At 35.8% G+C, this 14,683-nt stretch overlaps 1 protein-coding gene across 1 annotated transcript; it reads left to right on the top strand.

The window, feature by feature from the left end:
• Positions 1 to 12,596: 12,596 nt before the first annotated feature.
• On the top strand, positions 12,597 to 14,429 carry LOC129274079 (uncharacterized). Its single transcript, XM_054910938.2, has 3 exons — positions 12,597 to 12,927; positions 13,496 to 13,547; positions 14,047 to 14,429. The coding sequence occupies exons 1-3, from the start codon at positions 12,597 to 12,599 to the stop codon at positions 14,198 to 14,200; spliced, it is 537 nt and encodes a 178-aa protein (XP_054766913.2). The 3' UTR covers positions 14,201 to 14,429.
• Positions 14,430 to 14,683: the final 254 nt, after the last annotated feature.

Below are 14,683 nucleotides of genomic sequence, written 5' to 3'. Positions count from 1 at the left end.
AATAAAGCTAAAATAAATTAACTAAACAAATTAAAACAGTGTTTATCGAGTGATAAACATTGTTTATCGCGAAAAACTGTGTTTATCGTCTTATTGTACAGTTGGCTTGCCATATGCGCTCATTCCTCCGGTTATACGTAAGTACTGCGCCCTGATTGGATAAAAGTCTTTATTCTGCAGTGTCATTGTGATGTCACACAAAATAGACCAATCAGGTGCGCTATGACAGGCCAAGGCTAAATACAGCACAGTCGAGTCATGGTCTAAGATATTCGCTAGTATAGTATTTTGAACGTTAATAAGACTGCGGTCAACAGTGGCGTAACTACGGGGGGGGGGGGATGGAGGGGCACGTGCCCCCCCCCCCCCCATCGGCTGGCCAAAAAAAAAAAAAACGGGGAAAAGGAGAAAAAGAGGGAGAAAAGAAGAGAAACGTAGTGGGAAAGAAGAAGTTATTGTTCATTATATAATGCTATATTATATTATAATTATGTTCTGTTATAATATAATATAATGTTTTCTTGTCCAACGTAATGGAAATTCATTTTGTTTACATGCAAACATACAAATTACAACACATAAGAAAATATGCATAATCAAGGAGTGACAAATACAAAATATTGGCATGCACATAATACATTCATTCTTATACATAAGACGATTAAAAGAGTATAACGAGTTCATAAGAACAACAAGTAGGCATATTCGGTGTAATTATCATTATCATCATTTTAGAATTGTTAAATGAGTAAAAGTATCAGGTTATTTTATTTTATTTGTTTATTTATTACTTGAAGCATAATTCACATATGAAAAATCATAACTTGAACGTTCCTTTTTCGCACTGATTGGACTTAATCCGTTGTTTGTATTTTGGTAAGAAGTGAACGGTGTGATGATCGGAAATTTGTATGCATTTGGTATCGAACTGTAACATCTGTCTAAAACATTTCTTACCCGTGTAGCAAAATCAACTAACTGATGATATTGGGACAGTGGCGTACCGTGGGTCACGGCATTGGGGGGGACACCAGCAAAATTTTTGAGTAACTTAGTGAGCGCGCGAAGCGCGCTCAGTAGCAAGGTATACTGACCTAATATAGACATTTTAAAGACAGTGCCACTAAACGGATATGTATCTCACTTATCACATAGTGCGAGATGAAGTTTTATAATATTCAGACCTAAAAAGGGACATGATAAGCAAATTTTTGTAATCATCTGCATCTGTCTCGCTAAACAAACAATGCGAGCGCGAAGCGCGAGCTGAAATTTTTGTATATATTGACCACAAACGGACATTTTAAGAACTCTAGGAATCCATTAGGAGTATACATATCTCACCATAGTCATCTAATGCGAGTGCCAAGCGTTTGTTGATTTTGTTAGAATTACTTCTAAATACATGAAGCACTAGTAGTCATTGGAATCATGATTAACATACACATCTCACTAATCATATATTGCGAGCGCGAAGCGCGAGCTGAAAATTTAGGAAAATTCAGACATGAAGAGGGTAATTCTAAGGCTTGTTTGTAGGAATTCATGAAGACTATACGTATATCACCAACCCAAACCTGCGAGCGCGAAGCGCGAGCTGAAATTTGTGTATATATTGACCCCAAACAGGGATACTTTAAGGACTATTTTTCGAGGAATCAATTTAAAGTACACAACATATATTTTGCCATAGTCATCTAATGAGAGTGCCAAGTGCATCCTGATTTTGTTAGAATTACATCTAAACACATGAATCACTTTTTGTAGTCATTGTAATCATGATTATCATACGCATCTCACTCATCAGATATTTCGAGCGCGAAGCGCGAGCTGAAAATCTAGGAAATTCAGACCTGAAGAGGGGCATTTTAAGGGTTGTTTGTAGGAATTCACGAAGACCATATACGTATTTCTCTAACCAAATGCAGCGAGTGCGAAGCGCAAGCTGAATTTTTTTTATATTCATATCACAAAAAGGAACATTTTAAGGACTGATTTTAGGATTTCATGAAGAGCAGACATATCTCACCAATCCACAAATGCGAACGTAAGCACGGACAGGAAATGTTTCATATTAGGACCTTAAAATGGGGCAATAACTTTAAGTAGTCATAAAAAAGAAGCATGTCATTCATAAAACAATATTAATTCGAAGTGCGAGGAAATATGTCTGGTGTATATAGACTTGAAAACGGGAGGTTTCAGTACAACAGGATTATATATCTCGTTAAACAGGCAATGCGAGCACCAGGAACAATAAAGACATAGGCCCTGAGCAAATTATGTTTCATAAAGTTATGAAAGAAAAATGCGTTTTATGTAAGATAAGCTAATTATAACATAACATTATAATGAACAATAATTTCTTCTTTCCAAATACGCTTCTCTCTCTTTCTCCCTCTTTTTCTCCTTTCCCCCCTTTTTTTTTGCCAGCCGATGGGGGGGGGGCACGTGCCCTCCCCCCCCCCCCCCCCCCCGTAGTTACGCCACTGTATTGGGACATGGTATCCTCTAATTCACAATGGTTGAAGTCTCCAAAAATAATAACCGGGGAATCAGGGGATCGCGTTTCGAGTTCACTCACGTTATCTTCGATGATCTGAATAGCTGTTACTTTATTTGCATCAGGGGGGATATACACCAACACAACGTGAATTTGTGGAAATTCTCGAGGGAGATAGAATGGTCGAAAAGAGAGAGACAAAAGTTCAATATCAGTATACATGTAGACGATCTTACAGTATAAAGTTGTTGCACCACTGTTTGTTTACAAATACACATATCCCACCTCCTCTCTTTTCGTTTGTTAATTCAAAAGAACGATCAAGCCTTTCTACATCAAAACCGGCTATATCAATATTGTTGGAATAAATGCCATTATTAAGCCACGTTTCTGTATACAAATTAAGCTAGAGTTTCTATATTCGTGATCATATCTGACGTTAGCCGAAGTTCGTCCATCTTATTTACAATCGATCTCACATTACCGAGGGTGATCGTTGGTAAAGGTGGACGATGGCCCCTCATCCGTACCCTTTGTCTGACGCTAGGATTTTTTTCCTAGGGGTGCACTGGGGGTCCTTGCTTTTTCAGGGGGGACACCTTTTTTCCGGTCTGTGTGTATGTGTCACAAGGGCGGATCCGACTTTCGCCAATAGGGGACGGGGCCCGAAATTATCTTCACCTATATTTTCCCCGATCAGTCACTTTTTAGTTTTATTCTTATAAAACAACATAAACATGAAATAATCTCATAAACCTTATAAAAAGTGCGAGCGCGAAACGGGAGCGATTTTTTTTCACTTTCATGTACTAGTATTTTGTCCTAAAAATTTAATATTCTGGGCAATGTTATGTGTGATCCTGAACAAGATTCGTATGTAACTAGATGGTTACTGCGACCGCCAAGCGCGAGCAAATTTTTTTAATTTTTTTTAGACAGGTATTATGATAACAAAATTTGCTTATAATGTCCCTTTTTAGGTCTGAATATCACAAATTTTCAGCTCGCGCTTTGCGCTCACATTATTCGATCAGTAAGATACATATCCGTTTAATGGCACTGCCCTTAAAATGTCTCTATTAGGTCAGTATACCTGGCAACTAAGCGCGCTTCGCGCTCTCACTAAGTGACTCAAAATTTTTGCTAGTGCTCCCCCCCCCCCCCCATGCCGTGACCAACGGTACGCCACTGGCGGTCAAGGAGAGTCCGGGGCAATGGTTTCTGAGATTCATATACAGTTTGTGTTTGTTCTGAACCTCCCACAGTTAACATGAGACCATTTGAAGCGCGCCATGAATCGATTAGAATTAATTCAGGTCGGACAATATACTCCTGTCAACATTGAAGCTAGAACTTTCAGATGGGGAAAGTAGAAACGCAAATAGCTCTTCTCTGCGGGTTTTTCTTGGTAAGCGGAAGGCGGAAATCTTGTCGCAACAGCAATATGGCGATTTCATTGACAAATATTCCCCCACAAAAAAGAGAGAAAATAATGATGATGATGATGATAATAGTAATGCCAATAATAATACTTCTACTACTAATAATAATGATGATGATGATGATGATAATAATAATGATACTACTACTACTACTACTAATAATAATAATGATAATAATAATAATAATAATAATGATAATAATAATAATGACAATAATAATAATAATAATAATAACAATATTAATAATAATAACAATAATAATAATAATAATAATAATAATGATAATAATAATAATCATAATGATAACAATAATGATAAAAGGGGCTGCTATCTTCTTCTCTCTCATGAGATTGCTCTCAAAGAACAATTGAATATCGGCTTTCATGTATTTCATTGACAAGGTATACAGGTACATAGTATGATACATGTTTAACTGTTACATCACTTTTGGTATGGGCTGAGAGGCCATCCTGGAAAATTAATTGACCTTATTTCTATTACCATTTTGGATCTAGTGATTTCTGAAGTCGAAAGTCTTTTTTATCCGTCTTGACAACTTAATCCACTTAATCGTGATTGGAAAAAATTAGCCGATTTTGGATTCATATATAGCCAGAAAAACTTAATTCATCTTTATTATGATTTCAAGTTACGGTATTTACTCTTAGACTTGCAAGGCTTAACACAGGCAATTTCGGATTGAAAATATTCAAATTACGGTGTGTTGGCCTTCTTATGGAAAAGAATCATTTAGTTGTCACAATGAAGGATTCTACTTTGTATTTTCCATCTATAATTTTGACATTTATTTTTATAATCAGCAATATTATTTATACATGTCAATTGCAATGTGATTTTCTTTATGTTGCCATGTCTACAACTAATTTGTTAATACTTTAAAACTAGAATTATTCTGTGTTGTTATTTTGCTCAGGTTTAGAATCTTTTCCAGCAGAAAATAATTAAGTTGATTATTATGAATCTTAACAGCCGTGAAAGTAGTAGTAGTAGTAGTAGTAGTAGTAGTAGTAGTAGTAGTAGTAGTAGTATATACTGATTTGTACTTTACAGAAACTATGTGCATATATTCTTCTGCTCTGTTACTATATAGAGCTACTGAAATTCTTGAAAACAGATTTATAAAATAAGTAAAGAAGAGTGTTGTAGTATCAATCCTTGAAAATGCATTGCTGAATTAATTTTTCTATACTGTATTAAGACTTTAAATTCTACATTTTAATTGACAAAATCTTTCACATCCCAACTCAGTATCTAAGGCTTATTTTCTCAAATTCAAATTAACATTTATTTGGTATAAGATAAAATCAAGATACAATCATTGATATAAAAAATGTATATACATGAAATACCAGGTTTGCTAACAAAACTTAAAAACTTGTAAACAAGCAACCCTCATACAAAATAATGAAATAAAATGAGAATACAATGAAATTAGATACAAAATAATATGAAATAATTAATAGAAATTTAACTATGAATTCATATGAAAACTATAAGAATTACACTCTTAAAAATGTTGGGCAACATACGGTCCACACAACAATTGGTTAAAACTTTATCCAATTCTGGGTAGTTTTACACCAATAATGTGTGCTTTGGGTGAAAACTACACAGTATTGGTGTAAAACTACCCAGAATTGGATAAAGTTTTAACCAATTGTTGTGTGGACCGTATGTTGCCCAACATTTTTAAGAGTGTAACGAACATAAAGAAATAATCAGAATCATAATTTCAATATATCAATAAGTGGCAAGTATTGTGCTCTTTAATTTATTTTGAATGAAATATAATTCAAAGTAAAATCTAATTGATCTATTTTGTAAAAAAAAAAAGTTGTAAATTTTGGAAGACGAAAGTCACCCATTTTTCTTGTAATGTGTTAACAATGTCTATCAAATCATCATTACCTCAAAGACATGTGTTTATAATCTTCTTTCCGAATCGGTGAAAAATCGAACTTGACTGACGAGGCATTGTGAAGTTATTTCCAAAAATGTAAGATAATGTCTGCGTGTAAAGGTGAAAATTCAATTACAATGAAGCGTCCGCAATGACAATGGCAATGACATTTATTCCCATGTCACCCAAAGAGTGGGTATTGGAGAAAAAATCATACAAACGTACAAAATCATAAATAGTATTTCATCAAGTAATTTACAAATCATTTAGAGTACATTTAGAAAAAAATCAATTAAAAAGAATAATGATGTTGCATGATGCTGCAAACAAACGTAACAAGTGCAAGGCATGCGCTATAGCGTGCACTTGGTTACCGCGCGCTGATTGGATAAAAGTTTTTACTTTATGGAGATGTCATTGTGATGTCACACCAATAAGTTCGGTCACAGGATCGGTTGGTCCATCATTACTTTAAGGTGAAGGTGTACTACACAATATCATTGATTGCAGACTGCATGTGTTTATTTTCTAATGTTGGCATTTTATGCACCTTTTGGCTATGCTTTTTTAACTAAGTTCGCTAGTATTTTTTTTTAACAATAGCCCATTTCTGCTCAGTTGGTTACCGGGAATCTCATAGATATCAGTATTGGCAAAGAATGGCTATCTCAAGGTTTCTTGGACAAAAAGATAAAGCCCCCCCCCCCCCCAAAAAAAAAAAAATAATAATAATAATAATAATAATAAAATAAGGTAGGCCTACTATATAATCTTCTTTCGATGATTGCTTCAACTGAACGATATCAGCCTACGTACTTCAGAAGATGGAATATTGAACAAAAATTATCGGTATGACTTTAGTTAACTTATTTTGTACCTTTCTAAGTATAACATCCGGGATAACATCAACTATCCTGGGCCGAAATGCCATGGCCTCGGGAGGACTTGATTTTCAATGCAGATGTGTAACATTATAATATCCAAGGGCGGAAATCTCTCCCCAAAGGTCCGGGCCAAAGGTACGGGGACCAGGGGCTGGAAAATTTGACAAGCAAAAAAAAATAAATAAAAGGTTATCACCCCAAATGAAGGTCATTTCGCCCAAAATCAATTTGACAAGCAAAAAAAATAATTATAAAAAGGGTAATCACCCAAAAGTAAGGTCATCATTTTATTTCGATTTTGAATGATGTATTTCTTTCCATCATAAAAGACCAAAAATAGTAGGGTGGACATTTGATATTGTGTCCCCTTACTATTTTGGGTGGGGGACGCGCCCCCTGGGATTTCCGCCCATGATTTTATCACCAATTCGGATATACTCTAACAATATTTTCTTTTTATCATTGCTACAAAAATAATTTTACCATCTAGACATGTTAGACGTACCGGTATTTTGGTAAGGTTTTGGTCATATTTTGTTCATTTGATTGTTTGGGGGGTTTTTTGCCTTCTACTTAGACGTATCGGTATTTTGGTAATGTTTTTTTTTATTTAAAAAAAGTTAAAAAAGATTTTGGAAAGCTCAGGCGCCCAAGATGCATGCTTTTTGGCCTATGACCGTAACCTTAACCGAGCCTCGCGGATAGCTCGCGTGCTTTATTTTAGCTCGATCTAGTTTTTGTCTCGCCTGCATAGCAGAGCGAGACTATAGGCGCCGCTTTTCCGACGGCGGCGGCGGCGGCGTCAACATCAAATCTTAACCTAAGGTTAAGTTTTTGAAATGACATCATAACTTAGAAAGTATATGGACCTAGTTCATGAAACTTGGACATAAGGTTAATCAAGTATTACTAAACATCCTGCCTGAGTTTCAGGTCACATGACCAAGGTCAAAGGTCATTTAGGGTCAATGAACTTTGACCATGTTGGGAGAATTATTTTCAAAATCTTAACCGAAGGTTAAGTTTTTGAAATGACATCATAACTTAGAAAGTATATGGACCTAGTTCATGTAACTTAGGCATAAGGTTAATCAAGTATTAGTGAACATCCTGCTTGAGTTTCAGGTCACATGACCATGGTCAATGGTCATTTAAGGTCAATGAACTTTGGCCGTGTTGGGGGTATTTGTTAAATTACCATCCTAACTCTGAGAGTTTACGGATTTAGTTCATAAAACTTGGACATAAGAGTAATCAAGTATCACTGAACATCCTGTACGAGTTTCAGGTCACATGACCATGGTCAAAGGTCATTAAAGGTCAATGAACTTTGGCCGTGTTGGGGGTATTTGTTAAATTACCATCCTAACTCTGAAAGTTTATGGATCTAGTTCATAAAACTTGGGATATAAGAGTAATCAAGTATCACTGAACATCCCCTGTGAGTTTCAGGTCACAAAACCAAGGTCAAAGGTCAGTTAAGGTCAATAAACTTAGGCCATGTTGGGGTAATTGTTGAATTGCCATCTTAACTTTGAAAGTTTATAGATAGAGTGATTGAAATGTGGACATGGATGTAGTTGACAAGTCTTAAGTCACCGTTCAAATGTCATTTATGGTCAATGAACGTGGTATTATGTCATTATATGAATGGAGTTTTTGTGAATGATTATTTTATAGTAGTTTTCAAAGTTAGCACTGCTGCTATATTAAATCGCGTAATGCAGGCGAGACTGCCAGATCGAGGCGTTCCACTTGTTGTCATATGCACAGGAAAAGGCGCCGTTGTTTGACTTGTTTTGAATTTGATAAGGTGATATTCTGGAATAATTTGTAAGAAATCATAAGATTTTCATTTAGTAATTTAGATAATCTTATCAGCAGTAGTTATACCGGTACATGACACATTTGTGGTTTAGCTTATAAATTAAAGTCTTTTTATTTGGCTAGATCTAACGTTGGATCTATTTTATTTAATTATTGGACAGCCGTACCACCACCCGCTGACGTTGCTATCTACGGTAGATAACGCCGTAGGCCGCCGTTAGCTGCAGGCAAGGCAAAACCTTCTGCCGTCGTGGGGTAGGTTGGGCCACCACGTGAATGGACAATTTATGCCTGGCACTGGGGGGCGCTTCCGTGTAGGTTTGATAATTAAAAGTTAGATAGAAATTAGCTGATATTTTGAACCTATATGCTATACTTTTAAATTTTAAGTTAGAACTTGAGTTATAGATGACGGATCTACTACAAAAATAAAACTAAAAGACCTCTCTAAAGTCTAATGAAGTCTACGGTAAAGGGTGTCTGAAGCCACACTGAAAAGTGTCAGCATAAAACAGGCTGATTTAGGGGAAAATATGGCACATATTTTGGGGGAAGTTCAGGCTACTAGAAAAATGTGATCTGAATTGATTATTAACTTGTGTTTGGCATGTATGGAAAGAGAAAATTCAGGGGCTTCTTTTGACAGTAAGGACAAGTTTATATGATCATTTTAAATAAGGATTTAGTCAGAGATAAATTGCAAACCCTTATTTTTGTGTGTGTTGAGATTGCCATTTCTCCATGCGTTTTCTATGGGAAAATGAAATTTCTGTTTTGCACAATTTTTTTCACTTTGTCGCAATTTTTCATTGTGATTTGGTTTCCAAATCTTTATAAAAATCATACCATCAGATAGAGCATAAAAAATCCTATTGGACTCTTTATGGACAAGTTTTTGGCATTAATAATAAATTTATAACAGCTCTCGGAAGCTAAAAATTTGGATTTGTGTGTGTCCATTTCTTAACTACACAGTCTATGGCAGAGAAATGCTGAAAATTTACCTAATTTCTTTCTTCTTTTTTGCAGCCAATAATTGGATTTTTTTCAAAAATGTTACATTTCTGTCAGTCTGAAGGTAATTTCTCTTCAAATTCACAAAGAAAATGTGATATTTTCTTGAAATAAGAAAAATAATTTTTTTCTCCAGACACAGTGAGTAAGTTAGATAGACAGAACTGACTTTGAATTGAATCTTGAAGTTTTGCTGTATTCTACTTCTAGGCCTACATCTAGAATATACTTAGATCTAACGTTAGATCTAGACTCTAGGCCTAACTTAACGGTTACACTTCGTAATTCCGAAACATGTAAATTGCCTACATAAAATAACATGTTCGTTACTCCGAAAATGGGTTCGTTAATCCAAACATTTATTTTGTGGCGTTATTCCAAAGGTTCGTCAGTCCAAAAACGAAATAAGGTTTGCTATTCCGAAGGTTCGTTCATCCGAAAACAAAATAAGATTCATTGTTACGAAGGTTCGTTCATCCGAAAACAAAATAAGGTTCGTTATTGCGAAGGTTCGATAATCCGAAAACGAAATTGTTCCAAAGGTTTGTTAACCTGTGAATCGCAAGCTCAAACTTTTGGAAATTTCAATAAGAAATGAAAAAACTTTCTGAGCAGTTTTTGCAATCATTAAAAAGATGTGCATCTAACTGAAGAATTAACATGAGCGCGAAGTGCGAGCTGAAATATACTGACCAGAAAAGGAACCTGTTAAGGGCTGTGTTTAGTGACTCATAAATAGGATACATCAAATAATGCGAGTGCGAAGCGCACGCTAAAAAGATATTCCAGTCTGAAAACTGGACATTCTAAGCCTTCTTATAACTATAAACTGGAAACAATAAATGATAACAATAACCAAAAAACTTGGGATTTTCTAATCTAAAATGTATACTTAAAAAGGGTATTTCATTTCGAAAAACAAAATAAGTTAACTAAAGTCATTTTGGAAAAATAGTATTTCGTTCCTACAGGGATTATTATTATTGGGGGGTGCAAGTACTCCCTGCCCCCACCCGCTTTCACCGCACCTGTGGGAAGGGGCTGAACTATCGTTACCAGGGGCGTTAACGACTACGTACGCAGAATTCCAAAAAACTTGGGATTTTCTAATCTAAAATGTATACTTAAAAAGGGTATTTCATTTAGAAAAACAATAAGTTAACTAAAGTCATTTTGGAAAAATAGTATTTCGTTCCTACGGGGATTATTATTATTGGGGGGTGCAAGTACTCCCTGCCCCCACCCGCAGAATTCTCTCAAACGAATGATTCATAGGCTTATGAAGCTAGTTCATGTTTTTCGCTCATTTCTAGACCTGCAAATTTATTTGATCATTTTATTTATCCAGTTTAAAAGTAAATTAATGTACATGATACAAAGGCACAAGGACCTAACTGAACATGTTTACGATACTACAACTTTAAACACAGACTACAGAGCATCAAACAAATAAAATTTAAATGCATTCAACGAGAAAACTACTATTAACCTATTAACGAAAACCAGTATTAAAGCAGATAGCAGTTATCAAATCAAATATCGATAGGGGCGCGTTGATGCATTTTGAAATTGTTTTGTCAAAGTTCAAAATGCCTACTAAAGAACTATTCTTGATTGAATGTTTACCACTTATAAACCTATTTAAGAATTCGCTCTGCGCGCGGGATGGGGGTTGACTGTTTAGACCAGAATAGGGGTGATAAGACCCTTTTTTGGCCTTTTTTTTCATTTTCGGATTAACGAACTTCATTTTGTTTTCGGACTAACGAACCTTCGGAATTAAGAACCTCATTTCGTTTTCGGAGTAACGAACCTTCGAAATTACGAACCTCATTTTGTTTTCGGACTAACGGACCTTCGGAATTACGAACCTCATTTCGTTTTCGGACTAACGAACCTTCTGAATTACGAACCTCATTTCGTTTTTGGACTAACAAACCTTCGAAATTAGGAACCTTCGCAATAACGAAGCCTCGGAATTGCGAATGTATGCGAACTTAACGTTGGATCCTAACGACGTTAGTCTAATGTTAAGTTAGATCTAGATCTAACTTTAATTAACGTTAGATCTAAGTTAGATTTTTCCAGGGGTGGTATTCTGAGATCCATTTCATCTCAGATAAAATAAAATATTTTATCTCTGTTAAAATCAGTGAGATAAAATACCTTTGGCTTAAAATCTCTCCGAATTGGTATTCTGAGAACAATTTTATCTCCATTTTATCTCTATAAGACACACCTATTTTTTAATCAATATCCAATAAGAAATGCGCTTTTAAATATCTCTCATGCCACTCAACCAATGGAAATCCATTCCGCCAGGAGGTGTGGCAAAGGAGTGAGATTGCGTCAATTTATTGACTTCAAATACGCGCAAGCGTCTTTACAGAGATTTCTTTTAACAAAAATGACTATAATCATATCTTTTTTTCAAGCATCATTTAATTCAAAGACAATATTAGTCAAGAAAAGTCTTATGAAATACTTCATGATTGTACAGGAATAACGTTAAGGTGTTATTCTCAATAACTCCTCTTCATTTTTATGTCAACATTTGGGGTTAATTCACCTAGAAATATTGATGGAATCAACGTCATGGAGATAAAATGGCCCCTACTCTCTTTTAAGTTTATTTAATTTTTTCTTCAAAGTAACATGGGCGCAAGCACATCATCCGGGTTGCAATGGCCAGATACGCGATGGGTATGTCTAAGCAGGCACTGTTCTCTTGCGCATCATTTATCATGTTTATAGATACGCAAGATAAAATTTTATCTTGAGAGATAAAATGTCATCTCAGAATACCGCCCCAGATCTCTAAATCAATGTCTGAAATTAACACTTTCCAAATTTCATTTTGGAACAGATTAACGCTGCGTTAAAGTTTTTCTGGGCCTAATTTACTGCAGAAGAGTGAACCAGTCCACAGTCCAATTTAAGTTGTTGGGACCAAAATATAAAGGAGAGCCAGGCAGTAAAAAACCCAAGCCCAATTATAGGCAATGATGGACCAAGCAGCCTTTCCTACTCGAAGTGGAACTATTGTAAATGACGGGTCAAACTTCAACAAACCCAATGAATGCTTAGCCCCTGAAACTAAAGGTAGATTTGAAGATGGGTTTGAAGTTGCGTCGACAAGTCCTAAAGACCCAGTTGCTTTCGCAGACAATATTATGAAGACTGATGTTAGGCAAAGAGAAACAAGTTCACATCTTGATGAGATCGCCCAGAAAGAACTTGGAGCTGGTCCTGGTCCAGGTGGTGATATATCAGAGAGCACAGAAAGCAAGATGGTTTCCAGTCATGGACCCATTGGCATTGATGCTGTGATGACAGGTATCGCTACTCTTGAATAACTTTTTTTTCAATTATTTTCATTTTTTTTTTCAAAACTTTGAATTATTTGATGATTTAGTTATTTCTTGTCCAATTTTGTAGAAATTTTCAGTGTTTGTCTGATGTTAATCTCAGTCTCACTTATTATTTATCATATCTAAAAATGTTCACCTTAATTTGAGAACACAATTGACTAACACAAGGAATATGGAGAAATCATAGTTATTGCTGCAGGAGGATATTGGGTAAAATTTTTGAGAGATTCAAAATATCATGAGATTCATGATTAAAGTATACCACATTCTAATATGGGGGTACTGTAAGAGCGCATGGGGGGTCTATCATTTTAACTTCCACATAGTATTTGCTGTAGTAGCATCTTAAATAATTCACTTACAATGTTTCCTTTTAAATGTACTCTTAACCCTCTTTAATATGTTTTCTATTATTTTACTGCACCATGAGTATCTTCTCATGATGGGTACTAATGCATTACAAATGTTCATATTATTCATTATCAAATTTAATTGAAACACTAATCATCATGATTCTTTGTTCTTTTTAATAGAAATTGAAAGAGAAGTCAAGATGGAATGCATGCAATGGACTCCTATTTTTGTGTAAGTTGAGCAAGTAGCTTCAGGGTACAGACCACTGGCGAAAATATATATATATTTTTTTTTTGGGGGGGGGGGTCAGGGGCCTTGGTTCCCTAAAACATTAAAAAGGAGAAAAAGAGAGAAAAGAAAAGGAGAGAAGACTGAAATATGGTACTATTATTTGAGGTCAAAATTGAGGGCAAAATTGAATTTTCATTTTGAAAAGGCCAACATTTTTCTCACCCCCTTTGTTTGGCTCATCTTTTTAAAATGAATTTTGCCCTATATGCCATGTTGTGGCCCCTAAAATATTTTGGCTCATTATGCCACTGATAAAGGTGATCTTTACATTGGTTTCTGAAGGCTTCAAATGGCTACTTCCTCCTAGAACTAGAAGATTTATCATTCAATCATTAAAAGGTGCTCATTTATAGACAGATTTTCCTTTTATCTACTTTTTCAGTTTAGATTTCATATGATTGAGTATGTTTCACTTTTCCGCTTCCCTCTTTTTTTCCAGGGAAAGCGAGCAGTTTGAGCTCCTAAGCTCTGATCACGTTGACAAGCTGCTTCAGGATGCACACGCCTTGGAAGAGAATCTGATCGAGCAGAAAGAAAGATTGTTATCCCATCTGAAGCTTCTATCCCAGACCCTCAAGCTGAACGTGCCATAACCACACAAAATTGCTTTTGACCTTATGGCTTCGTGTTTTAACCCACGGGGGGGCAGTCAAATATATTTCTGTACACACGCATGACCAAGGAATTTCCAAACACCCCCTAAACGAGTTGTTCTCTGTGTGCAAAATAACCCCCTAAACAAGTTTTTCGCGAGCTTTATTTACACATTTTGGCCCCTAAACAAGTTGTCGCCAAAATATGACCTCGGTGAAAAAGCTTGGGGGGGGGGGGGAAACATACCCTAAATATGTTTGACCCCGCGATTTACCATTGACCAGTCTTTCAAAACCACCCTTTTTCCTGAAAATCTGTGTTTTTGATACCCTTAACGAGTCCACGCGCGGACCGCGTCCAAAACTGAAAATACACCCCTTTAAACGCGTGTGTACAGCAATTTTTTTGACTGCCCCCCCCCCCTGGGTTTTAACCCTCATCTACAATGGGGTCTGTAATTGTTACCATAGAGGTTTTTGGTA

This window comes from Lytechinus pictus, chromosome 13, assembly GCF_037042905.1.
Source record: "Lytechinus pictus isolate F3 Inbred chromosome 13, Lp3.0, whole genome shotgun sequence".
Classification (NCBI taxonomy): domain Eukaryota; kingdom Metazoa; phylum Echinodermata; class Echinoidea; order Temnopleuroida; family Toxopneustidae; genus Lytechinus; species Lytechinus pictus.
The sequence above is the reverse complement of the archived record's forward strand: the minus strand, read 5'-3'. Positions and strand labels throughout refer to the sequence as shown.